Source organism: Tupaia chinensis, unplaced genomic scaffold (assembly GCF_000334495.1).
Source record: "Tupaia chinensis unplaced genomic scaffold, TupChi_1.0 Scaffold000316_1, whole genome shotgun sequence".
NCBI lineage: Eukaryota > Metazoa > Chordata > Mammalia > Scandentia > Tupaiidae > Tupaia > Tupaia belangeri.
The window spans coordinates 7,592,639-7,619,627 of record NW_006159809.1 but is presented as its reverse complement, the minus strand read 5'-3'; the positions used below and the strand labels follow the sequence as shown (position 1 = coordinate 7,619,627).

Genomic DNA, 26,989 nt, shown 5'->3' with positions numbered 1-26,989 from the left:
CCTCACCAGAGAGACAGAGAGAGGGAAAGTGAGAAATCACCCTCCAGGGGGATGGCCACACTGCAATCCTTTGTGTTGAAATGTGTTACTGGTTGGTAAGATATTTTATATATTAAGGATATGACTCTACTTTGGGATTCAACTATTGGCAAATATTGTCTACAGATTTCTATTACAGTGGGTTTTTTTGGGTGATGTTCAGAAAATTATAATTTTTATGTGTCAATTATTCCTTTTTGGTTTCTATCTTCAATGTTCTAATTAGTCCTCCTTTTTTTTTTTTTTTTTGCCATAGGGTTGGCACCATCATGTCCTCATCCTCCTTTTTCTGATAAGTTATATAAATATGAGGGTACACCAAAAAGTTTCTAGAACAATGGAATTAAAATACAAGTTTATTTTGGTGCAAACTATTTTTGAATACCACGTCGAGTTATTTCCATAGTATGCATTTTCCATGAACTTTCTGAAGAACCCTCATATTCACTTATGTTTTCTTAGAGACATGTTAGACTTCCGTTTTTTAAATATTTCAAAGAGGCAGAACTTGCTTTAGAATGTCCTTAAGCTTTCAGATCTAAATTTGTTTCTTAAACGTTTATGCCTACCAGCTCTGAATCCACTCTGCCCCGTGGAAGTGAGGTGCCATTTCCACCTCACGTGAACTTGTTAGCATAGCCAGACCTCTGCTGGCGCTTTCCATTCTGGGTCATGAATGTATCTATTCTTGTGCCAGTGTCATGCTTTAGTTATTTCAACTTTATAACATTTTATTCATAGTTGACAGTACAAATCCCTCCACATTTTTTTTTTTCCATTTTTACTCTAGTGTGTATGTGCTCACCAGTGAGAAATCACCTCCCAGGTAGATGGCCACACTGCAATCCTCTATTCTCCTCTTGGGATTTTGGGCATGCACGCACCCCTGCCCAGCGTGAGTTTTAAGCCACCAGGTCTGGGACTCAAACCATAGTCAACTATGTGGGAGTCCAGCAATGTAACTGCAATTCCAACTGCTGGTCCCAATCCCTCATTTTTAATCACCATTTTCTTGTGCTTTATTCCTAAAGGTGAACTTTATAATCATTTAGTTAAGTTCCCTCTTACTCATCCTGATTCTGTTGAAAGAATAACTAGAACTGCCTTAGATTTCTAAAGTAGTAACGGGAAGTATAATTGTACAACACTGGGCTCCCTGAGGCACAGGTTTCTTAGTCAAATCAATTACCTTAAAAGGAATGCTTCATGGTATTCTGTAAAAAGATTCTGAATACATCTTTTTATGCCAGAGAGCACGGGAGCACACACACACACACACACACACACACACGTGCAAAAGAGAATGCATCTCCTTCTCTGTGGGGGTCCGGTCACAGTGCAATCCTTTTTCTTTCACTTCTCCATCCCATCAGGACCCTGGCATGTGTGTGCACACTGCTGTGTTTTTCAAGCCTTTGGGACTAGGACTTGAATCCTGGTCAGCCACGTGGAATCCAGATTTCTTTGTGTAGCACCTAATTATTTGCTATGAGGCTGGCCCTGAATGCATCTTTTAAAGATGATTCCTACATAGTCCATATTTTATAACTATAACATTTTGAAAGTAACCATCTCAGGTGTGTGTGTGTGTGTGTGTGTGTGTGTGTGTGTGTGTGTATTTATTTATTTATTTATTGTTACTGTGATTATTGTCATTGTTACCTATTTTGGGGGTTTGGCTATCTTAAGTTTTCAAGTGTACAGCACAGTATTGTTAACTGTAAGCCCAAAGCAGTAGAGCAGATCACTAGAACTTCTTCATCTTCCTTAATTGGAACTTTATACCCACTGAGCAGCTATTCTTCCCCTACCTCCCCCACCCAGCATGCTCATAATTGGTTATTGATGGTTTATAAGGAAACTACTGACTATTTTCTTACTTACACCTATTGGATGCTCTTAACACACAGTGTGTGTTTTCTTGCTGTGTAATTACATAACTTGTAAAAACAGTGCTTTCTCTCCTTCCCAGCCAGAGTTTCCTGAGCACTGCGCAGTTGTGCTGATCTCAGAGATGCTGCGAAACTGCCTTTGCATCTGCACGTGTGAGCTTGAAGTTCCTGCACCTGGGGAAGGAGATGTGACCAGAGCATCATTGAGGCTGCCTGGAGCTTCACTGAGTGCTTTCCAGCTGCTGCTGTAATTATTCTTGTTTTCCATAAGGTTGCAGTTCCTCTCAAAAAGAATCACCCACAATTCTCACGCTCAAGCAGTCTATCTAGCTATCTCCCAAATATGCTTCTAATGGAACACTTCCTTATTACCACCAAGTTTTGTCGCAGAAAACAGTGAGAAAGGACCTGTGTCAAAAGCTTAGACAAAAAATTTTGAGATACAGGAAAAGCCAATGGACTTCTTAGCAATTTACCTACAAAGATACAGGAAAAGGGAAAAACCTAAGATCAAGCTATAATCTCAGATCTGACTTTAGCATGAACTTTGGCAAGCAAGTAGACCAAATCTTGGCTTTTTGTCACTTACTAATTGTGATCTTTAGTGGGTCACTGAAATCCTCTGGGCCTCAATTTCCAATTTCCTCATCTATCAGCAGAGAATGTTACAAAGATGTAGTGGATGATGTACTTAGTAAGGTGCTTAGTATTCCCTGTCTCCTTCATCTACTCATTAAAAAACTATATATTATATAGCTGCTTGGGAGTGTATATGTAATGTGTATATATAATACATACATATATATATGTATGTATGTATATATATATATATAGGCTAGTAGGCAGCATGGTGGTTAAGGTGCTAGACTGGACTACCACATGGCTGACAGTGGTTTGAGTCCTAGACCTGGTAGCTTGCTTTCTCATGTTCCCTCTCTCTCCTGATCAAACTAAACAATAATAATAAATAAAATGATTCTTTAAAAAATATATGATCTGTATCTACATATCACGTGTTTTCTATGTACCAGCCACTGAGATGAGATAGATAAGATTCCCATCCTCAAGGAACTTAAGTCAAACGGAGAAGGCAGGCAAATGATCAGTAAGTAAACAAACGAAATCAGTATAGGCAGCACTGAATGCTATGAAGGAGATGCACAGAGATACGTTGGAGAGCTACTGCAGGAGGTCACCATGCAGGGGGGACTTGTCTGAGACGGGGATGCACATCTGAGACCCAAACTACATGAATGAGTCAGTCATGGGGAAAAAAAACTGGGCAAAGAACATTCCAGAGAGAAGGAAGAGCAAGTGCAAAAGCCTAGCAATGAAGAAGGGTCTAATGAATCTGGAATAAAGGACAGAGGTCAGGAAGTTGGAACACAGAAAGTGAGGGAGAACAAAGTGTCAGCTCAGCTGGAGAAGGAGGTTGGGGTGGTGGTGGGGAGGACCTGGGTTGGGTGGGGTTTGCTTCCCAAGGCCATTGCAGAGCAGGAGAGACCTGGGGAGCTGCTGGGTTGGGTGGGGTCTGCCTCCCAAGGGCATTGCAGAGTAGGAGAGACCTGGGGTGTTGCTCTGAGAGCACGTTCCTATCCCAGTTGTTGCTGATGTGGGAGATAGTGTATTGGTTTTGCCATTTAAACCAGATGCCTCTGTGAGTGCTATCTCATTGGCAACAAAGTATATCACAGAGACCTCACCTTGGCAGGCTCATTGTAAGCACTCCTTTTCAATGCAGCTAGTCTCCAAGGTCTAGACCGTCAGTGCACGAAGCGTGAAGAGCACCTAGGACGTCTGCCATGTGAAGACTCTGAGATAAGGAAAAGCTGCCCCAGTGGTCCTTGAGCCTCTTGAACAACTGTTTTTTGGGCACTGTGCATCCCAGTTCTGCCAACTTCTGATTAAGAATCAGTGTTGGGGGCTGGCAGGTAGCATGGTGGTTGAGGTGCCAGATTATCACATGGCTGACTATGGTTGGAGTACTGGACCTGGTGACTTGTTTTCTCAATTTTTTCCCCTCTCTCTCTGGTCAGATTAAATAATAATAAATAACATTTAATAAATATTTCTTTGAAAAAAAGAATCAACTGTGGAAAGGAGACTTAGGTTGGTGGGCAGGATGAAAGAAAGTGGCTACCAGCTTTTGGAAAGGCTGTGGGGAGCCCATGATCTAATGCTTAACATAAAATCACAGCCAAGCACCTTGGCCGTATCGGCCTAACCAGTTAGAACCATTCTGAAGGATCTATACCACAAGTGTCCAGGTTGAGGATGTTTTTAAAAGTCAATTTATGTCAAATGCACAAATTTGTATTTTCATACATGGTGTTGTATTTACTTATTTATTTAGAGAATTATTTATTTTAATTTTATTTATTCATTCATCTATTTTAATTTGACCAGAGAGAGAAAGGAAAAGTGAGGAAGCAAGCCACCAGGTTCAGGACTCAAACCATGGTTGGCCATATGGGCGTGTCCAGTACCTTAACTACCATACCACCTACTGACCCCAGGTGTTGTATTTACTTACTGTGAGGAGTGTTTGCATTGTTCTGCCTTGAAATTTGTTAGATGGGAGAGGAAAAATAATTAAAAACAGCTTATTCTAGCATTAACTCTTAGCTCTGCCAATGGAAAAAAGCTGATGTGGTATTTTTCTAATCAAAGAAAACTGATTTTGGGAGCAATTTCTAGCTTACAGGACAACAGTATTCTAAGAACTTGTTTGCAAATCAGTTTATTAGAGCTCAGAATCCACAGGAAACAGAACATTATAAAAAGAGGGAGAGAATGCTAGACCAGCTCACAAAAGTTTTTTTTTTTTTTTTTCTTTTTGAGAGATTTTTGCTATAGGGAGCATGTGCTTGCCAGAGAGACAAACAGAAAGTGAGAAATTAACTCATCCCCCCCCCCCCCCCCAGGGAGCATTACTATGCCACAATCTCTTCTCTTCAGTTCTCCTCTTCAGATTTTGGGCACATATGCACATGCACTGGGTGTGTTTTAAGCCACCAGGTCCAAGTCTTGAACCTCAGTCAGTTATGTGGGAGTCCAGTGAAGTAACCATTACACCATCTCCTGGTCCCCAAAGTGGGTCTTACTGCATTTCTTTTCTTAAACAAAGTGCTGTGGAATCTGCCAGTTGTAATGATAGTGCCATGGATATTGCACTGGACACAACTGTTCAGAGATTATGAATTCCCAACGTTGCTCATGCCATCAGCAAGCAGGCATGGGGCTCCCCCAGGGCCAGGACACTTGCAGCCTTTCCTGGCATGGGTCTGAGTATCATCTGGGGAAAAGGTTGCAGGAAGAGGCTGGAGAGAGAGGCCTAGAGGTGTGACATACAGGTCTCAGGCTGGATGGGGATCGAGGAAAATGGGGCCTAGGAAAGAGGACGACAGAAGAAAAGGCCTAAACTAAGGGTTTTGAAATAGACTGGTGAAAGAAGCATGAAGACAAGGGAAGTATTTTCTCTTGTCCTCTTTCTTCCCTTTGTCACCGAGAAATGCCGAGGGGAGAAGAGACACCATTTACTGACTACTGAAGGAGGCAGGTGCAAAGGTGGAGGAAGCTGCCCTGCCTCTTTCATCTTCACGGGAGGGAAGGAGGTCATGTCAGATGTGTATGAGAGATTGATTCAGTTTGCACAAAAGCACACACCTGCCAGTGTATAAAAGTTGATATTTTTTCAATACTACAGGTGACACTTTCACATGTGTTTGATTTTTATTGCCATCGGCAGATCTGTAAGACTCAAGATTTAATGATCCTTGCTCTTTTTCTCCATTCCTGTGCTTTACTCAAGAATTATTTTATTTAACTTTATTTATTTATTTAATTTTAATTTGATGGGGGAAGAGAGAGAGAGAGAGAAAGAAAGTGAGACAGTAAGCTGCCAGGTCCGAGGCTCGAACCCTGGTCAGCCACATAGGAGTTCAGCGCCCTTAACCACCATGCCACCTGCTGGCCCCCACCCCTGTGTTTTTTAACCCAGGCTGCATATTAGTATCCTTTGAAAAATTTAAACATACTGATTCAGCCTGGACTCCATCCGCAGAGCCTGTGAATTAGCATCTCTGAGGAGGGACTAGGGCATCAGTGCTTTTACAACTCACCATAATTCTGATGTGCAGCCCAGGCTGAGAACCCCTGCCCTACGTAATGGTCCTCACACTTACAGTGAACACGAGTCACTAGATGAGTTTAAAATGTCTGTAGATCCTTAGGCCCCACCACAAAGATGTGCATTTGGTTTGTGTAGCAGACATTCCTACTGCCTGCCAATGCATGTCCACCTCTGCTTCTAGGCACACGAAGGCTCAGTCTTCCCCATCTCTGTGGAGTTGGGTATGACTGCATGAATTCCTTTAGGCCGTGAACTGCAGTCACGAAAAGGGCCATGTATCGGGTGGGAGCACTCGAATCTGGTACTACACCTTATATTCCACTTGCTGATATGGAGGGTAACTTAATCCTTGGAAAGTCACCCAGGGCCCACAGTGGATATGGAGTAGGAATTAAACTTTTGCTACGAAGCCAATGAAATATATGATTGTAGCATAACCTAACATTTCCTGCCTGAATATATTAGTCTGTAGTAAAATCTAGGTCTCTTAATTGTATAAGCGTTCTAGATGATTCTTATGCCGACAGTCTGTGGCCCTCACTTTCAGAAGCAAGCCCAGTACTGTGTTAACTTTCTGTACTTTATTTCTTTATATCGGAATTAGTGAGCTACAGAGTGTCAGTACTGTATTCATTTAATTGTTTTTAAAGAATTATTTATTTATTATTATTTTTTAATTTGACCAGAGAGACACAGACAGAGAGAAAGCAAGAAAGCAAACCACCAACCAGGTCCAGGACCTGAACCACAGTCGGCCACATGGGAATCCAGCACCTTAATCACCATACCACCTGCCAGACCCAGTACTGTATTCATTTAACTTTTGTTTTGCACCTATTATTTCAGGCACTGTGTAACAGGTTCATCTTATACAGAGATGAGCAGACATAGTCCCTAGTCCTCAAGGATCTCACCGTGAGAGAGGAGACAGTAGGAAAAGTATTTCAGAAACAAGGAAACGGGCAGAAGACACACAAGTTACTTTTGCCTGAGGTGGGTCAAGGGAGGTCTCTCTCGAGATGTGTGGCCTAGATCTTAAAGGACAAGTCAACATTCCCTGTGCGGAACACTTTCACAGGTACAAGGACATGATTAAGCACTAGACCATTGGGCTAGAGCACAGTGCTGGGATGAGATGAAGGAGGGTTGACCTGAGAGGCTGGCATTTACGATGGGTGGAAGAGGTGTGAATAAGAACAGCTGTGTTCTGAGGTTCTAGGACTGTGAAATAAATGTGAGACTCATGAATTATTTTATATTTTCTAGTACTCACCTTTAGGGAAAAAGAAAGAAAAATTGATTTGAGTAATACATTTTATCTAACCTAGTATAGAAAAAACAGTGTCATTTTTAGTAAATGATAAATATAAACATTTATTAATAAGGTGTAATTCATTTTTTAAATGCATGAGGTCTTCATTATCCAGGATAGGCTGTATATTTCCAACACGTCACATGGACCAGCCACATGTCACATTCTTCACAGCCCCATGTGGTTGCCAGACAAGACAACACAGTTCTCTTTTCTTTTTTCTTTAATTTGCTAGAGGGAGTATATACATTCACCTGAGAGAGACCAAGATAGGGGGTGATAAAGCATTCCTCTCGAGAGATGGTCATGCTGTAATTTCTTTTCCTCCATTTCTCTCTCTTTTCAGGATTTTGGGCCTGCACACACACACACCTGGTATTTTTTTCAAGCCACTGGGCCCAGGACTCAAACTGTGCAGTCAACCATGTGGGATCTAGCTGCCTTTAAACATCATGCCACCAGCTGGACTGAACACAATTCTAGTAAGAGATGCCAGAGGCCTCTAGAGATGTGCTCTTTTCATTGAGGATTTACATACAAGTGGCCTGAGTGTCAGGAACTCTTTCAATTAAAAACAAAACACTGAGCACGCCTGAGCCAGATTTTAAATTACATCAGCCTTTGAACAGCAATAAAAATTAACTGTTTTTTTTTTTTAAGAGTTTTTTTGCCTTAGGACACATGCACTTGAGAGAGACAGAGAGAGAGACAGAGATAGGAAGAGACAGAGCCAGTGAGAGGGAAAGTGAGAAATCACCCCCCAGGGGAGATGGCCAGGCCACAGTCCCTTTTTTCCTATTCTCCTCTTGGGTTCTTGGGCATGCATGCACATGCATCCAGCACGATTTTTAAACCACCAGGTCCAGGACTCAAATTGTGGTTGGCCATGTGGGAATCCAGCAGCTTCACTGCTACACCGTTTGCTTATTTCAATACATTGATATTTTAAAATACTGATGTTGTCAAAGCACTCTTTAAAAACAATATCTGGGGACCAGCAGTTGGTGTAATGGCTATGTCGCTGGACTCCCATGTAGTCGACTGTGGTTCGAGTCCTGGGCCCGGTGGCTTAAACTCATGTTGGGCACATGTGTGTGCATGCCCGAGACCCCAAAAGGAGAATGGAGGAGAAGGGATTGCAGTGTGGCCATCCCCCCTGGGGGGTGATTTCTCCCTTTCCATTTCCCTGTCTCTCTCTGTCTTTCAGGCGAGTGCACGTGTCCTATAGCAAAAACCTCTCCAAACAAAACAGAACACATCCTGACTCAGGGGATATAGTCACTCATGAAGTTATATAGTACTACTTAAGCCAAGCTTATGTCAATATGTCAATCTGCAGCATTAATGGCCAAATATAACTTTGGAGAATTCTTTTGGCTTAATCAACTAATACTACTTTTAAGAGACCACTATTTGGGACCAGCAGGTGGTGTGGTGGTTAAGGCACTGGACACTCCCACATGGGCGACTATGGTTTGAGTGCCAGATCTGGTGTCTTGCTTCTTTTCCTCCTCTTTCTCTCTCTGTCTCTCTCTCCGGTCAAATGAAAAGAAATGAATGAATAAATTAAATTAAATCAATAATTTAAAAAAGAGCAACTATCTGAATAACCTTGTAGTATGAACATTCTTTACTAAAGTTAACCATTGAAATGTAACCACTGGAGAGGTGGTTCTATTCAGTTTCGCTTCTTCTCTCTAGGGCAGTAAAAGCAGGCTGTCAGGTACTTCCTCTGCCATATCCTAAATCAAAAAGGCTCTGCATACTTCTAGAGGAGACAACTGTGGGCATATTTACTATTGAACTGGACTTCTTATATAGACTTCCATGAAACCCCTTCTAAGATAGTTTGCAAATATTTTGTCCCATTCTGTAGCCTGTTTCTTCACTCTGTTGTTTCCTTGGCTGTGCAGAAAATTTTCAGTTTGAGATAATCCCATTTGCCTATTTTTGAATTTGTTGCTTATGTTTTTGAAGTCATATTTAAAAATGTATGGCCTAGACCAATGTTATGGAGCTCTTTCTCTTTGTTTTCTTCTAGTATTCTTAGTTTTACATCCTATACTTCAGTCTTAGTTCATTTTGAATTGATTATGTATAGGGTGTGAAATGAGGGTCTTAAATATGCAAGGTAATGCATATATGAACTAATTTGATTAAACCATTTCCACAAGGTACGTATATATCAAAATATCATTCTGCACACCATAAATACATATGATTTTTATTTGTTAATTTAAATGTTTTTCTTTAACTGTAAAAAGTGCTCTTTAAAAAAAAGTCCAAGGAAAACAACAACAACAACAAATCCCACTCCCTCAGGAAGCCTTTAGTTCCCTCAGGCAGAAGACAGTCTGCACCCAGCTTTTCCTAACACCGATTTGTTCACAACTCTGCAGACAGTCATTTAATACAGGCAATTTACTCTTCAGCTTCATCATTTAAAGAACCCTAAGGCCCTTGTCCACCTGTGATGCCTAGTTCAGCCCTCAGTCATAAGCCCTCACATTCAGTTATTAAAAAATAAAAGTCAACTTAAATTGGGCCAAATAACTCTTCGATATAATAACATCCTCTTTCTCCAGGGTACCAAAGAACTTTCTTATTCTTCTTTTGAAGAGATAGGATTTTCTTCTATGTTGTCCCCCAGATGATTAAGAATTTAATCCCAGTAGTTCTAGTTCCTCAATTAGGCATGGTCTCTGTTTAATGATCTAATTATTTTTCATCTTTATACATTTCTAACCAGTACTCCCACTTCAATTCCTACAGCATGAGCATCGAAAAGGAAATTAGGAGTGGAGTTTTTCTACATAAATCACTATAAAAAGACCCTCTCCTTGAATCCCACACATCAAGTACAGGCGATTACTTGGATATTAATCAATGGTGTGAAGGAAAACAAAGCTGATACCTTACTGGAACACTTCTGTGCTTATTATTTCATCACAGCAAGGTCAAGGAGAAAGAGGATGCTTTGAAATGATGGTTCAATTTCTGGGGTTTTTGGATTTCTCTTTACCAAGGTGCTGGGTGAATGCTAGAAAGTCAGCCCTAGGACACACACATTACATACATTGCTCCCAGAATCCCATGTTGTTCAGGTGAGGAAGAGGAAGAGTTCAGGGATGGGGAGTGCTATTGTCACTTTCAGGTGACAATACCTCAGCCTTTTCTTCCCATTTAACTATGATAAAATATGGTTGAGAACTAAAAATGCAACTTCTGGGCCTGATGAGGGCCTAGGAATATGCATTTTAACTGAGACGGCAATATAACCATTACGCACACTGAAGTGTGGGAACTACTGCCTTAGGACTTAACACAAGGTGATAAAAAATATCATAAAGAGGCTAAGTGGTGGCCAGTGGTGAAATGCAATACTCTGCAAGGCAGATCCATATGGGAAGGTTGTCTGCATCTGGAGACCTTCCTGATTACACTGGGCAAACTTGTACCCAGAATCCAGGCTGGCTGAACCTGGGAGTGGATCGTGGCATCAAGACCTTATTGGGAGTGTGTACTCTCTTTCTCACTCATGGAATAAACAAACTTAAAAAAAAGCATCATAAAGATACAGGTCTTGCTTCATGAGCCATACATGACTAATAATGACAGCACGAATAGTAATAGCAGCAGCGGCAGACACTTAGAGTAGATCTGTGTGCACAAACATCTCCACGTACTTTATATATGAGGGACTTCAAAAATGTCATGGGAGGGACCAGCAGTTGGCGTAATGGCTGTCACTGGACTCCCACATAGTCGACCATGGTTCGAATCCTGGACCTGGTGGCTCAAACTCACACCGGGTGCATGTGTGTGCGTACCCAAGACCCTGAGAGGAGAATGGAGAAAAAGGGATTGTGGCGTGGCCATCCTCCCAGGGGGGTGATTTCTCGCTTTCTGTCTCTCTGTCTCTCTCTGTCTTTCTGGTGAGTGCATGCGCCTTGTAGCAAAAACCTCTCTAAAAAAAAAAGTCATGGAAAATGGGATTAAAGTAGGAGTTTATTTTATTTTATTTTGGAGAGGTTCTTGCTCTGAGCCCAGGACGCAAACCATGGTTGACTACATGTTCCCCCCAATTTTTTTTTAAAAAATCCATTAATAGTTTTTTTTTTTAGAGGTTTTTGCTATAGGGTATGTGTGCTCGCCAGACAGACAGAGAGAAACAGAGAGAGAGAAAGTGAGAAATCACCCCCAGGGGGGATGGCCACACCGCAATCGCTTCTCCTCCATTCTCCTCTCAGGATCTTGGGCATGCACGCACACGGGCCCGGTGTGAGTTTTAAGCCACCGGGTCCGGGATGTGAACCACAGTCAACTACATGGGAGTCCAGCGACATAGCCATTATGCTAACTGCTGGTCCCGAAGTTCTGTTTGTTTGTTTGTTTTTTAATAATACATACTCTCTATGAATTTTTTGAGGACCTTTTGTATAGTAAGCTCTTAATATTCACAATAACCCTGTAAATAGGTACCATCACTATTCTCATTTTACAGATAAGGAAGCCAAGGCACAGAGAAGTAAAGTAACTAACCTAAGGTCTTACAGTTAGTAAGTGGCAGTTAAATTCAGCCTGTCCAGTTCCAGAGTCTTCACATTCAAGAGACTGAACCTAGGGCTGGGAGCCCAGAAAGGCCCAACCTCACTATATACTTGTTGACGGAATGATTCCCAGTTTGACCTAGGGAATGCTATTCTCCACATCCTCCAGGTCCAGTGAAAAAAATCAGTCCTATCTAAGGTCTGAACTGGCCTCCACCACCTAGCAGGCTTCCCCTTCTAAACTTGCCACCACAGTCTTGAGTGAACGCTTGGCTAAGGAAGACAAACCAATCTGATCCTCTCTCTTGAGACTCTGCTAAGAGGCGCAGAAACTAAATGAGTTGGTGTTACAACAGTCTTCATGGAAGGAAAATGGCCACAAACTGCTACACTGAGAATTCTGCAGCTGAGCTGGCTCCTGTCCTCTGGGTCTGGCTGCTCAGCTGTTGTTCGGTGTCTCCAAGGGCCACCTCCTTAAAAGCAACCCCCTTTAACCTGGGCAGATATGTAGTCGGTTCTGTTCTTGCAACATCAGGTGCCTGGTAGAGATACTCTCTTTGCCAGCTTCACAGGTAATAGCCGCAGCACGGAGGAAAGACTAATCGGGTGGAAAACCAGCCCAGCACCAAACTATGCAAGATGCAATTTAACGAAGAGAATAAAAATCATGCGGTCTAGAACTTAATTAAAAGTGGGAAGTCCGAGTATGGCAGAAGTGCTATTTTCATTAAAGCAATCCATCAAATTAGATCATGGCTTTGTATATGCTTTTATTTGGAGATGTCAACCCCATTAACATTATCTACCTAACCCTATACTCTCTGATGCCAGGGCTCAGGATTAATTTTCATGGGTATCTCTAGGGCTAAGGACAATGCTAGGGTGAGATAGTACTTAGTAGATAGGTGCTAAATAAATGTTCAAAATGAAAAAGTGGGAGAACAGTAAGACTTCCAAAGACCTAAATTTTTATGTCATTTGTTTCTTTCAAAGATAGTAGATAATTTCTTCACTAGACTCTTCATAAATCAAGCCTGATATACCCAATACCATAGTCTCCATTCCTTTGCTGAAACATCTAGACAAATGCTCACAGCATGCAAAAACCCGGTTAGTTGTCTACTCTAGTTTACAAGTCTATTGCTATTCTTACCACTAAGACTGTATATTTACCAAGAGGACATTTATGTTTGTTCCCAAACCTGTTTATGTCAGTTGTACCTATTATTGTATTTACGTAATTTAATTACATATTGCGCAAATTAATGAAATAACTTTGTGTAAGGAAATAGCTGTTGTTTCTATGAGTGTTTTGAAAAGACTTGAAGATAAGTACATTAGAAGATCTATCCCATTAGGGGTGGACAACTATAAAAGTCTAGGGGTACACAGGAGGGAAATGGACAGGGTTAGAAAGATTTATGGCACTGACTCTACAAGTGCCTAGATTCTTACTGATGAAGAAATCAAATCTTGAAAGTATAGGGGATGCAGGATGGGTGCAGCTCACGTGAGTAAATGGTATAGAAGACCACTATGTGAATCTATTAATAACTAAAAATGATCATGAAATGCTACCTGTCCTTCCACTGTGTAATGCACTCTGAAATTCTCTGTTCTAAGCTATTCATTTTGTAAAATAAAATATTCGTCATGACCCACTAAAGATGATTTTTGCCACTCACGGTTTGAAGAAACACTGACTTAATCCTACTCCAGATTTTGGCACAGGGCGGGGAGGTGGAGTGGGGTGGGGCTGAGGTGCAGGGAGATTGAAAAGCTCTCCTAAGGTCTACAGAATTATGACCCCTGATTCCACATCCTTCTTCTGTCTACCACCTTGAGCAGCCTTTGCTCAAAAAAGCAAGTGACTCGGCACAATTTCCTTTGCAGAAAGAAGGTGAAGTGAGGAAGCAGATGACACAGATAAATCCTGGAGAGGAAAAGGGGAATCTCTTCTTTTCTCCTGACATTCCCCTAAGCACTTGCTAAAACAAGAGCACAAACGTGGTTTTACTCCCAAACTAAGACATATCAAGTCTCTTGTGTTATAGATGCATATTTGGAACAGGTGAACCACGTACCTGGGTAGAACACGTGAGCCTTCTAATTTTAGAATGACTTCAGCTCAACGTGGGAAAACTCTAGACAATGGAATGGGGAAGCACTTTGCAGCTCTGAAAAGCTTTTGTTAAGTGAGATGAGCAATAACCAGATCCCTTGCTTGCTGGCTGACCCATGTTCTACCTGTTTCCAAACAAGTAATGGCTTCAAAGGTATTTCCCTATAATCTGATATGCTCTCCTTCTGTGCACCTTGAGCCCGAACTTGTCGTCTCAATATATTTGTGCCCAGGATCCCTATCACCAGCTTCCAAGTAAACTAATAATGGTGATATTCTCCATAAGTAGCCACATCGTAACTTTTCCATGATTTTTTATCACCACCTCTGTTAAGTCTCCAAGATACTAAATTAAGGAACACTCAAGCACACCCTGATTCCAGGTGGGTGTCATTAGACACAGACAAGATGAAGGAGCAGAAGTTCAGAGGTTTAAAGAGCCGCCCTGAGTACCCAGATCATGCAAGGCAGATAGCCGAGGGAAGCCTGGAACCTGGCACCCAGGCGTCTGAGTGAGGCCATCACCACACCCCCTTGGTCATTAGAGTGAGTCTCATGAAAATATGAGAACCAGATGGGCGGCCTGGGAACTGTGCAACATTTCTGAGGGTTAAGCAAGCAGCCACCCAACAACTTCTGAGCTAGGGTGCATTCTGTCCCTTTTAAGGGGGTATTAAAAAGTGCCTTTTGAAGCTAGGTCTTACTCCTTCCTGCGAGGGTGTGACAGATGTTCTAAGCTATCAGTGCTGCCACTCTCACCCTGTCTGTAGTTCATGTTACCGTGCAGATAGAAGCGCTCTGTTTCAAACTGTAGACTATTGGTTTCACTCCCACAGTAAGTATTTTCTAAGGATGCACGGAGCAGTCAGCGGAGGGTGCTGTGTCATGATCATGCCCTCCACATGAATTCCTATGCTGCCTTTTCATCTGCAGTGCGCTCCTTGAGGGCAAGGCAGAGAAGGCCTGCTTTTCTGTGCAGTTCCAGCAACTAGAATGTTAGAACCTGAATGTAAAATAGCAGCTAGCCTCAAGAGAATCAAATCTGTGGCAATCACACTTCTACCTCTCCATCCTAGGTCCCTAGGTCCATGGGAGACATCACCAGTTGATCACTGCAGTACGTCATGGAACTACAGCTATGTTTTAAAAAATTCTTTTCTATTAGTTATATATAATGGGGCCAGTCTGTGCCCTGGTGGTGAAGGTGCTAGATCCCACGTGGCTAACCTTGCAGTTGGAATCCTGGCCCTGGCAGCTTTGAAAACATGCTGGGGGTGTGTGTGCGCATGCCTGGACTTCCCAGAGGAGGGAGAAATGAAGGAGAAGGGATTGCAGCATGATCGTGCCCCATGGGCGGCTGCTTTTTCATACCCCCCACCTCTGTCTCTAGTGAATACATGTGCCCTTTGACAAAATTAAAAAAAAAAAAGGTACATCACGAAGTGTTCACAAGTGAATGGGCTTTGCTTTAAGTACCCCAACAAAGGGGGTGTGTGTGGGGGGGGATAGATGCGAAAAAAATGCCAGAGTGATGTTAATGGTTGAAGCTGGGTGATTGGGTCTATGGGGACTGATTTCATTTTTACTTCTTTTCTGTGGGTAAAAGTTTCCCAAATACAAAGTCAACAGTTTCACTTATCAAATTGGCCCAAAGTTAAACATGCACATGAACACGCACTCACACACAATGCTGGGGAGGCTGAGTGTGGCTGGTGGGGGTTGGTACCCAGTTTGAGCTGCACCCACCATAGGACTGCAGCCCTGTCTGTGAGGAGACAGCGGGGTGGGCTGCAGGGCCAAGGACTCTCAGGGCTGAGGAGTCTTGCAGGACTCAGGCAGGCCAGCCTGAGGAACAGAAAGTAGAGAAAACCAGCTTGATTCAGTCACGAAGCCCCAAGCTGTGGAGGGGTGACTATGACCCGGTCACTATTGGACTTGTCTCCTAGCTCAGCCCTCTCTGAACTCAGGCTTGGGTGCCATAGGCAGGGCAGAGAGTCGACAAACATGGAAAGAGTTATTTGGTGAATCTCTAAATTATTGGGGTGCAAGTTCCATGGCTAAGGAAAACAATAAGCAGATAGCAACACATGGGTCAGATGGGCACCCCAGCTCTCTTCTCCACAAGCCCCAGGCCAACTGTGGGGGCTCACAGCTCTACCCTCACTCCCTACTGTGGGCCAGAGAGTGGCATCAGCCAGTCACAGGGGACAATGTGGCATAGAAGGGGCTTGCCTGTGCATCACCACCAGGGAAAGTCAACCTCAGGTCCTTGCCCATGTGGGGGTCGTTCTCATAGCGGAGGAGAACGCCAATCCTGTGGCAAGGACAGGCATTTTCAGATTAATGCATCAGTCTGTCCATGTCTGCCAAGGAAGGCCTGGGAAACTCCAAAAGGCCTAGGCAGAGGCCACGCCAAGCCCCTAAGGGAAAAGGCTCAGGCATGACCGCCCTTGGGCTTTTTTTGGTCTGTATGAATGAACAGAGATTTGGAAGGGGGTATAATGACCAGGCGTGTTCCCTTCCCATGCATGGTAGTGTCAGCATTTGCTATCATGCAACTGGTCACCCGAAGGTGAGGACCTGGCTCCTGGCTTACAAGGTCCTATAGTGAGGACTACAAAGGCTGAAGAGAACCAGAAAATGGGAGAAGGGGGCCCATGGATCCAACACATCTGGCCCAGCCTCCAGGCCTTTATGCTTCAGTCTACTCAACTAGGTCAAAAAGATGCAAAAGGGTTATAGTCCACACAGGAGGCATCTCAACCGAGCAGGATGCCTGGAGATAGGTAACAGAGACACATATTAGCACAAGTGGTAACTCCCAACTGGCCCAGTGTCCAGGATCTCACAAACAATGGCTAGTGAATTACTGCTGCCGGAGTATCAGCATTTCCCAGTGTTTAGTCAGGTCACCAGAGGTCTATCTGTAGGAGGGGCTGAAATTGCACCTGTGAGGAGAAGATTGGGGCAATTCAGAGGACAGCATGGTGGAGTCACTGGGCTATCCTCCTCCATGTTCAGATCCGAGGCCTTTGTGTGTGGGCGGTAACTCAGAAGTGGAAGACCTGCTTCATGGAAGCTCTGGTAGACCGTTCCCCATAAGCACTGCTTTGAGATAGACAGACTCACATCTTCCCATCTCCAGCCCCAACAAAGCATGGCATGTGAGGGGACTTCAAAAAGTTCATGAAAAATGGAATTAGGGTTTATTTTAATGCAAAAAGTTTTTGAAATCTATGCATACTTTTCTCATAATATGTATTTTCCATAAAGTCTTTGAAGACCTCTCCTCACAAAGGAAGAGAGGCATTTTCTTCTGTGTCATCAGGAACCACTGAGTGGCTTGGGTATCATAAGGGTTCAAGTGCATTGACAATAAGAGTGCCAAGAGGGGACTGTGGGGCTGCAAAAGCAGTGGCACCCAGTGGGAGTGGCAGTGTCACCTACAGTAGGGTCGGAGAGAAAGATATAGAAGAGAGGAAGAACAAAGTACCAAGGACACTGTTGGTTGGTTAGAAAATTTATGGACATAGAACTACCCGGCCCTCCCTGCTGGGACCTCCCTGAAATAACTAGGGAGACAGAGCTGGGGCTGCTGCTGGAACAGATGGAGCAGAAGTCAGTGGGACGTACTCCGTGTTCACAAGGGAACAGTGAAACTGGAGGACTTAGGCTTCGCTAGTAAAAACCAGTGCAATTTACTTGAGAAGCTATTTGGCAACCCCTACCAAGGGGCATGGATGTATTTGTTCCTGCTCCTGGAGATATATCTTCAGGAAAGAATTCGCAAGAAGGAGAACGCTTCTAGGCATGCAGATGTAGTATCATAACTTCAAAAACCGGAGGCACCATAAATATCCCACAGGGAATTCTTAATTAAGTCACATGTGCCCATTTTAATAGAACACTGTGACATTTTGAAAGGATAAATTCCAGGACGTTCCAGCAACATGGAAACATGCACAACTCGCCCCTCCCCCCGCACTGAGATCTGAATTTAAAAAGGAGAAATCAAAATATTTCCCTCACCAGGGCTAATGGTACAAAAATATGAACGCATACAGACAAAGGCTAAAAGCAGCATGTTAGTGTAACGGTGGATGCTTCTCTGCAGTGGTATGGTCAGGAATGGTTTATCTCCTGCACCCCCAAGCTCCCCGAGATGCTGATCTAGGTAGGGTCTACCTTTATAATGGAAGAAAGGAAACCAGTACAACAAATATCAAAACATAAACCAGAAAATAACGAAACGAAGATCGCCAGGCAGAAGCAGACCAGGGACTTCAAGAATCTGCATTCTTCAGATGAACTGTTCCATGAGCTGGAACAATGTGGCTAGCTCCAGACCCTTGGATCCTGCAGGGCCCACATTCCAGCACTCTTGCCCACACTAACTGAGCAGCCAGGAACAGGTGGGAGCAGGTGGGGCCCTGAAGAATCCAGGAACAACCCCCCATTCCCCTTGGGCCTACAGCTAAGACCTTCTAGCAAGCACTCCCTTGGGCCAGTGGAGAGAGAGCTGCAGGGTCAGGGTGCAGGAGGCACAGGCAGGGAGCTCCCCAGGTGAGCTCGGGCTCCACACGGCTGGCTTTCTGCCTTCCCATACCCTGTGCACCAGCACACACACCCAGGAGAAGCTGGACTCACCACTCAGAGGGGACGTGCTGTTCTCCAGGGCTTGGCACACGGCCAGCACGATACCTGTGAGGAGAAGAGGAAGGAGAGGTGAGAGCGTGTTCAGCGAGAGCCAGCCTCAGACAATCTCCAGCAGGGCCTCTGAGACTTGGGAATTTGAACAAAGTGGTCCAAGGACAGGTCCAGCTGCATCCATTCTGGGGCTCAGTGTAAAATGGAAACAAAGATCCCTTGTTCAAAAAGCAGGAAAAGGGGCCAGCATGTGGCATGGAGGTTCAGGCAGCTGGATCCCACAGAGCTGACTCTGGAGTTCGAATCCTGGACCTGACAGCTTGGAAATCATGCCGGGTATGTGTGCGTGTGTGTGCCTCAAATCCTGAGAGGAGAATGAAAGAGAAAGGACTGGGCTGTGACCATCATTTTCCCTCTCTCTCTGTCTGTCTCTGGTGGGTGCACTCACCCTATAGCAAGCACTAACAGAAACAAAACCAAAAATGGTAGGAAAAAAGTGCCCATTGATGACACTAAAATACAGATTTTTTTCCCCCTTTTCTTTCATAGTCTCTCGATCCACCTGTCATGGTACTTTCTCACATTATTTTTTTTTGGGGGGAGAGGTTTTTGCTATAGGGCGTGCGCACTCGCCAGACAGACAGAGAGAGACAGAGAGACAGAAAGCAAGAAATCACCCCCCAGGGGGGATGGTCACGCCGCAATCCCTTCTCCTCCATTCTCCTCTGGGGATCTTGGGCATGCACGCATACGAGCCCAGCGTGAGTTTAAGCCACCAGGCCCAGGACTTGAACCGTGGTCGACTACATGGGAGTCCACCGACATAGCCATTATGCCAATTGCTGGTCCCAATTTTCTCACGTTTTTTGATACCTTATAAACATATTTTTTTGTGTGGTAGAAAATATACATAAAATTTATCATGTGAACCATCTTTTTTTTTTTTTTATTAAATCACTTTACACCATCACAATAGAAGGGCCCGCGACGTCCCGCGGTCGGACGCAGCCTTGGCGCCCCAAAATACTTTGCCCATCTTGAAACACCTCCCATACCAATCCAGTTGAGAATACTATACATGTCATCATCAACAGTTTATAAGCCCTCTCTATTTCTCACTAACGTCCTGACTCTCTATTGTTCACTTGCTATCCCCTTCTATCCTCTTCTCTTCACTCACCCCACTCCACATTGTCCTATTCTCATTAAGTACCTTCACTGTTTTTATGTCCTCCGATTTATTGCTCTCTACTATAGAGTGCGGATAGTCGGTGTATATTGAGTGGATATATACAATATCTTTCTTTCATAGCCTGGCTTATTTCACTCAGCAATAGATCCTCCATACCAGCATGTTATCATCAATAATATTCCATTTCTACTTTCATACAATGTATACATACATATATGTTTTTTATCCTATCTTTGACCCTCTGCCCTTTCCCCCTCTCCCATTACACTATCTCTGCTATATACAGTTGTCTTCCAGGGGAACCATTGAAAATGTGATACCTGCAAGTAAAGGGAGAAGGGCCACAAGTTTAAAGTTTTCAACAATAGGGATCATAGATTCCATTCAATGTTGGATCAAGGGTGGGTCTCTTGCGGATCCGCCATTGTAGGAATGGTGCCGTGGGGGTCTACAGCGTGAGCTATCCTCGGGCATCTGGCTTCCTCAAGAATGGCAGAGTAGTTCCTATTCTTCCCTGAGGCAATGCAGGGATGTGAACCATCTTTAAGAGTCCATGTTAGTGCTATTAAGTACATTCACATTGCTATGCATGCATGGCGCTTTTGTTATTTATGTCATGTTCTTCTGAGGGCGTGCAGATACTTGCAGGGTAAGCGTGGCCACTGAAGAGTGCATGGGGTCCTGGTGACAAAGTGCACAAGGATGCAGGGGCCACCGACTGCTGAGCTTTCCTCCCAGGCAGCAGCTGGACAGATGTGCTATGGTCAAGCTGGGTGCAGAAAAGTCTAGTCAGGTGTTTCCTCTTTCCAGGAATCAGCAGCCCCAATCTACAGTGTAGGGTGACCCCAAGGATACTGCACTCTCCGTGCCAGGATGCTCTCAGTACCTGGATATGGGGAAGTGGGGAGACTTCCCCTTCACTATTTGCCTAGCGAACATGCCCTGGAGATGTAGGCTCAGGGTGGAGACAGTTGCCACCATGCCCTGCCCTGAGATACAGTGGGATGCCATGCCCACACTTAACTCCAGTCTGTTTTGTGTGTCTAGGTCCCACCAGGAAGAAGAGCCCACCCAGGAGAGGCAAAGAGATGGCGTTAGGCAGGACCACGGGGACCTGCAAGGCCCCAGTCACATTCCATTGTCCGGCCAGACTTCATTTCCAAGACACAAATTCAAAGATAAAACTATGCACTTGCGACTGCAACTGCAGTGTCAAATCCCAGACTCAGGGCCCTCCTGAGCACCGGACTCTCTGTGCCACTGAGGTCATATGCCCCTAAAGCCACTCCTGTCATCAGATGACCTTAAATGCCCTCACATTACAGTACTGAAAAACAGGCCAGCAAAAATCCCACAAAGAAGGAACCTGGTGTGAACTACACAATCAGCATGAACGCACCCAAAATGACTTCCCAAAAACTGAAATGCAAAACGATGCCACAGTGACCATGCAAAAGGGTTGGCCTCCGACAGGTTAGCCCAGAAGGCATGTGATTCAAGTCTGCCCAGAAAACAAGAAGAGTTCTGCCTGACACTCCTGCAGTGCACGGGACTGGGGCAACCCCGGCCTCACTGCCCCTCCTCTCTCAGTGTAACACACCTGTCTGCCTCCGGGGACTGGGGCGGGTGGGAGACGCACTTGGAACAGATACAGCAATCATGCTCACAACTCTTTCAGCCTTTGACATGAGACACATCATAGGAACTTTTACTGGAGGCCTGGGGTGGACTTCCCAGATTTCTTTTTTTGTTGTTGTTATTGTTTCTTTTTGAGAGAGATTTTTGCTATATAGTGCATGTACTCACCAGAAAGACAGACAGAGACAGAGATAGAGAGAGAGATCACTCCCCAGGGGGCTAACCATGCCATAATCCCTTTTCCTCCATTCTCCTCTTGAGATTTTAGGCATGTATGTACACATGCCTGGCATATGAGTTTTAAGCCGCTGGGTCTGGGACTTGAACCGTGATCGGTCATGTGGGAGTCTAGGACCCCAACCACCATGCCGCCTGCTGGCCCCCCAAATATTTCTACAGAATCCTGACCCAGATAGTTGGCCTGGAGTTGGAGGCAGGGTAGGGTTGGAACGGAGAGAGAAAGTTAGTAAAATCATGTGTCTTCCCTGTGCAATTTTTTCTTGTTGCTCAAAGGATGCTAATTTTGGGAGCCAGGCTCTTAGGGGTCCCCAGGACACATTTAAAAGGGTAAGTCTGTAACCCACACCCCAAGTGTTAAAATGAGGCATTCTTATCCAGGCCAGGAAGAGCCGTGGTGGTGGCATGCTCAGAGCTGGGAGTGGCCTGGCACTGCCAGGTGGCACGGTTGGCAGTAAACTGAACTGCAGTGCTGGAAGCCACACAGCTGACTTGAGTTTGGATCCCTGGGTTGGACTGAAAACACACCTGGTGCATGTGCCTGTGTCCAAGGTCCTGAGGGCTAGAAAGCTGGGGAGAGGAGACTGGAGTGTGACAACACTGTCCTCTCTCTCTCTCTTGCACACGTGCTCTCTGTCATGAGTAAAATACGTAACTTAAATAAAAAAGCTGGGAACAGTCGCATTCTGACTTTGCTGGCACCACCACAAACCACTCTAAACCAAAATCAGCCGGTGATCTGTAATCACGTCAAAGATGACATGGGATGCTTTGCATACCTCTTGAGGGGGAGTGTGACTGGCCTGTCATGAACTGTCCCTGAACTAATGCATTATCTTCACACCTCGTTCCCCACCCCGTATCCCGTCAGTCCGGGTGAACATAGTAGTTCCTGGTCCAAGGAGGCCACTGCTTAAGCACGACTGCGACGAGACGGCAAACACTGTACAGCTGCACCCCGGCCAGCGCAACGCATGCCAGCTGTCCAGGAAGATAAGGGTGTGAGACAGGGGCCCGCTCTGGGCTACCAGCTGCCAAGCCCTCGGGCACTTGGGGAATTAATGTGTGCAAAACTACCGTGTTGTACAGATAAAAGATGCTGCATTTTTATTCACAACTTGAGCACCCTGACAGGGATAGTTGCTTTCTGTACCTGCACAAGGCCACAGAAAACAACCCTGGAAGCCCTGGGGTTCTGCCATCTTAGTTCATGTGCCATTGAGCTGAGGCTCTGCAATGCGAGGCCAGGCCTCTGCTCTCTCTTCACTAGACTGTGAGCTCCCTGAGAGGGTAAGAAGACAGGGGCTCGGCGCTTACGTCTCAGGTGGGTGTGTACCACGTATTGGGCATGCATTTGTTCCGGGCCCAGCATGCGGGTGCTGCAAGAGTTATCTTACTTAGTCCCCTTAACAACCCATGACCTAGGCACTTCCCAGTCTCCCTGCCTTCTGGTCCAGCCAGTGCAAACAACCCACTGTTCAGATGAGGAAACTTAGAGAGGTTAAGACATTTGCCAATGTTCCTGCAGCCAGATTTAAACTCAAGTCTGTCCAAATCCCATGCCTAAGGCAGTGCTTCATCACCGCACCACACAACAGTCCTTCTGACCACAACTTGCCAGGGAGTCCTGCTAGGAGTGTGTTCATCACTTAATGGTCCACCTGATTAGTCCTCGAAATGGACTCAGCAGGCCTGGCGTCGGGCCTTCGATCTCCCCTCTGAGCCAGGTCTGTCTGGGGTAAGAGTGTGAGTATCCAGACTCACCAGCTGCCCCACCTGCCCAGGCTCTGGCCATGCTGCTGTGCTGGAAAGTCGGCTGTGTGAAGGCCTTCCAGGAACAGCCACAGGGACAGCCACCACATGCAGTGGCTCTGGGTGACATGCAGTTCAGATGCAGGCTTGACAGCCACCACCATGGCTTCCTCCTGACTGAGGTTCAAAGCCAGACCTTGCCTGCCATGGGCTGGGGACAGGAAGGCAGGCTTGATGGCCACCAGCTAGTTTTCCTCTGGGACAGCCTCCCTATAAGGCTGCTCTTCAGCTCCAGACAGGAAAATCCCTCTACAAAAGACTGACCTCTTGTCCCCCAAAATAGAGTGACAGCATGCCCTCCAGGAAGGACAGGGGTTGCCATACTCATCACTTAGCTGTTCGCAACTTGGATAAAAGTTCCTACCAGAAACAACATGAGAGGCCAGTTTATCAACTCACGGGTTTATGGAAGCGCGGCCATCCCCAACCCGTCCATGATGTGCCAGCGGGAACGTGCCCTGGGCCCAGAGTGGGCACTCATCTTAGCCCCTCACTCCAGAATGGGATTGGCAATTCTGTGCCTTAAGTACAGGACACCCTCTATCGTCAACTGCCCCTCAGCCTTGTGAGCACCTTGTGTGGACACTCAGCTGTCATGCTCAGACCCGGCAGGAGCATCCTCCGGCCTCTGCCACCCTGCAGAGTTCACCGTGCCTGCTCTGGCCCCCTGCAGCAGCCAGGCTTCTGCCCCCTCCGCTGTATGAACCAGTTCGTCCCTCTAGGATATCAAGAGCTCTACATCTCATCCTGTTTGGATCTGGGTGAAGGATGAGGTTGTGCTGTCGGATGGAGAGAGGTTGTGGAGGCCCTTTTGGATGAAGGTAATGAGGAAAAGCCTTCAGGTAAAGAAGGATGCAGGCAGAAGGGACAGGAGTCATGCTAGAGAGAGGGGCAGAAAGAGGTGTGCGTGTCCAGGGGTAGCTGGGCTCCCCCTTCCTCTCCTGCCATGCTTGGATTGGGGGTTCTTTGAGAATAGAGCCAGGAACTCAGGAAGCCGTAAGTGGTACCTAGAGGGTAGCAATCCTGTGGCCAGTGTAAGGTCTGCAGTGTACCCAGGTGGGCACAACATTGGTGAACATGGGTCGCCCAGAACCCAGTATGGTTCACGGCATCTTCCCTTAGGAGTTACACACTAAAGTTTAAGTGTTACCTACAAACCCTGCAGGATTTTAATTGCACAGCAAAAACTGCCAAATTGTACGACTAGCAATATTCTTAAAGCTGAGAGGTTGATCGCCGGGGTTGATAGCTACCTGCCAGCTTCGGGGCCAGGAGGGATTCAGAAGGAAATAGGAAATGCCCTGCAGATAATGACGACGAGGGAGACTGGCAGAAGCTGGCACCATGAGCCCTCTCCCCCTAAAGAATATCTGTAAATGCCAGAGCTGAAAGCAGTCAGGTAGCACACACTCTCTTCCCCCCCACCCCCCACCCCCCGTTGGAGGACGGCCTTCGGAGAGTCTGTGCTCTCTCTTCCGGGAAGAGGTGGCAGGCATTGGCCCCTGCTCCCAGTGATGCCAGAGCGCTAGCTCCAGAGGTCGCTGGGCAAAGCTGCAGAGGAATCTGCAGAGGAACTGGCCAGACAGGATTCGGACAGCTCTGGGGATGGCAAGGAGAGTTTAGAAATATGTGACAAGGGAATGAATCACCTTAGGCAGATGGGCCCATGGGACAGAGGGCTCTTTCTGTCACCATCCCAGCCTCTGGAACACTCTTTTCAAAACACAGGTCCATGCTACCTAGTGAGACAGTCTGGTGGAGAGGGAACTTGAAAAGGTTAGTGTCATGTTTCAGGCGCCAAGGAAGGGGCAGCACTTAGTCATAAACATACACAAACGAGGTCCTGACCTCTGCTCCCGAACGCGGCCATGGCAGTGTCCAAGTGAACTGGGAAGACCTTCTGTGCTACCGGCAGGGCGGTGGAGGGAGCCTGACGGGTCTCCCAAGCTCCCTCCTCACATCCTTCAGTCATAGGATGATTCAGCCATTGTGGTGATACGGTGATTAGTAAAAATGACAGCAGCTTGTGTTTGAGCACTGACTACGTGCCCTGCATCATCTTATTTGACACCCAGCATACAAAGGAGGCGCGATTACGCTCCCACTTTAGAGGTAAGGAAGTGGAGAGACAGCAGGTTGAGGAACCTGCCCGAGGTCACCCAGCTTTCACGTGACAGACATTGCGAGCTTGCATTATGGAGCCCAGCTGGCCCCACTTTGCAGTAGTTTGGTCCTATGAAGAATAGCCAAGGAACACAGGCTTGGTAGGAGAGACCGTCTCCTCTTTTTCTCACACAGACAGAAGCTGGCTGTGTATGGTAGGGGGAACGTGAGCTAAAGGGAAGCCCAGAGACGAGGGTCCTCCAAGAATGGTATTACTTTAGCATGTCATTTCACTTCTCTCAGTCTTGGGCTCTTTAACTTTAAATGGTAGAGTTGGGCCAGAAAATTGGCCAAGTCCCCAGTTGTAGGTTTCTATGAAGACCAGTCCATTGATCTTCCTCAACTAGCTGGCCAGGGTGTATGGTCCTTTCCATCCTTTTGTAGGTGGATTTCCTGTCTTGAATGGGAAGCAGGCAAAATGTGCAGTCTCAGAGAAAAATGGAGCCCTCCATTTTTCTAAAGGCTGAAGTCCCCACTATAGCCCATCAAAAGCACCTCACCGATCCTACGTTTCCATAGATGCTTCCCCTCTTTCCATGCATCAAACACCATCTGCCACCCTGACCGAGGCCTGCACGTCCCACCTCCTCCTCAGTCTGGGAGGGGGTGAAGAGCAGACGGCTATTGTCAGTCCCTCCTGTCCCTGTACCCCGCATCCCCGCCAAGCCCTCCTACACACAGGTTTCCACATTGTCTCCTCATCCAGTCCCTGCATCCCACTGCTGCTGCCCCAATTCAGGCCCCATCTCCTCTCCCTGGACTCTCACTAGAGTTGCCAAACTAGTTTTCCTGCCAGCAGCTTTTTTTTTGTCTCTTTGCTTCAGCCGCCAGAGTGAGCTTGCTGGACCATATCGCTCCTTCCCGACAAACTCTCCATGGCTCTGCACGGCTCACAGAACCCAGTCCAGAGACAGGACCCCATCCAAGGTCCTGGGCAGAGATTTCAAGGGCATACTCTGGTCCCAGACCCTGTTTCTACCTACACTCCATCCATCTCGTCCTGCCAAGTACCCTGACTCCTGCTGGTGGCACCCTCGCTTTCCTTTCCTGTAAAAGGATATTAAGATATTCATCTCTCACACAGGTTGTTAGAAAGAATCAACGAAATAAAGAACAGAATTCCCAAATTTGGTATTTACTGTTATGTCACATACTAAACATAATTAAAGTGTCACTAAGAATAAAGAGACTTGGGACCAGCAGTTAGCGTAATGGCTATGTTGCTGGACTCCCATGTAGTCAACCGCGGTTCG

General features: G+C 45.7%; 1 protein-coding gene across 2 annotated transcripts in view; it reads right to left on the bottom strand.

Moving 5' to 3' along the window:
- The window catches only part of TGFA (transforming growth factor alpha), a 128,414-nt gene that overhangs the window by 75,540 nt on the left and 25,885 nt on the right, over window positions 1-26,989 (bottom strand). For both annotated transcript variants that reach the window (XM_006151274.3, XM_014588904.2), the window contains exon 2: window positions 18,695-18,748. In XM_006151274.3, the coding sequence (XP_006151336.1) occupies window positions 18,695-18,748 (54 nt within the window). The remainder of the gene's footprint in view (window positions 1-18,694; window positions 18,749-26,989) is intronic.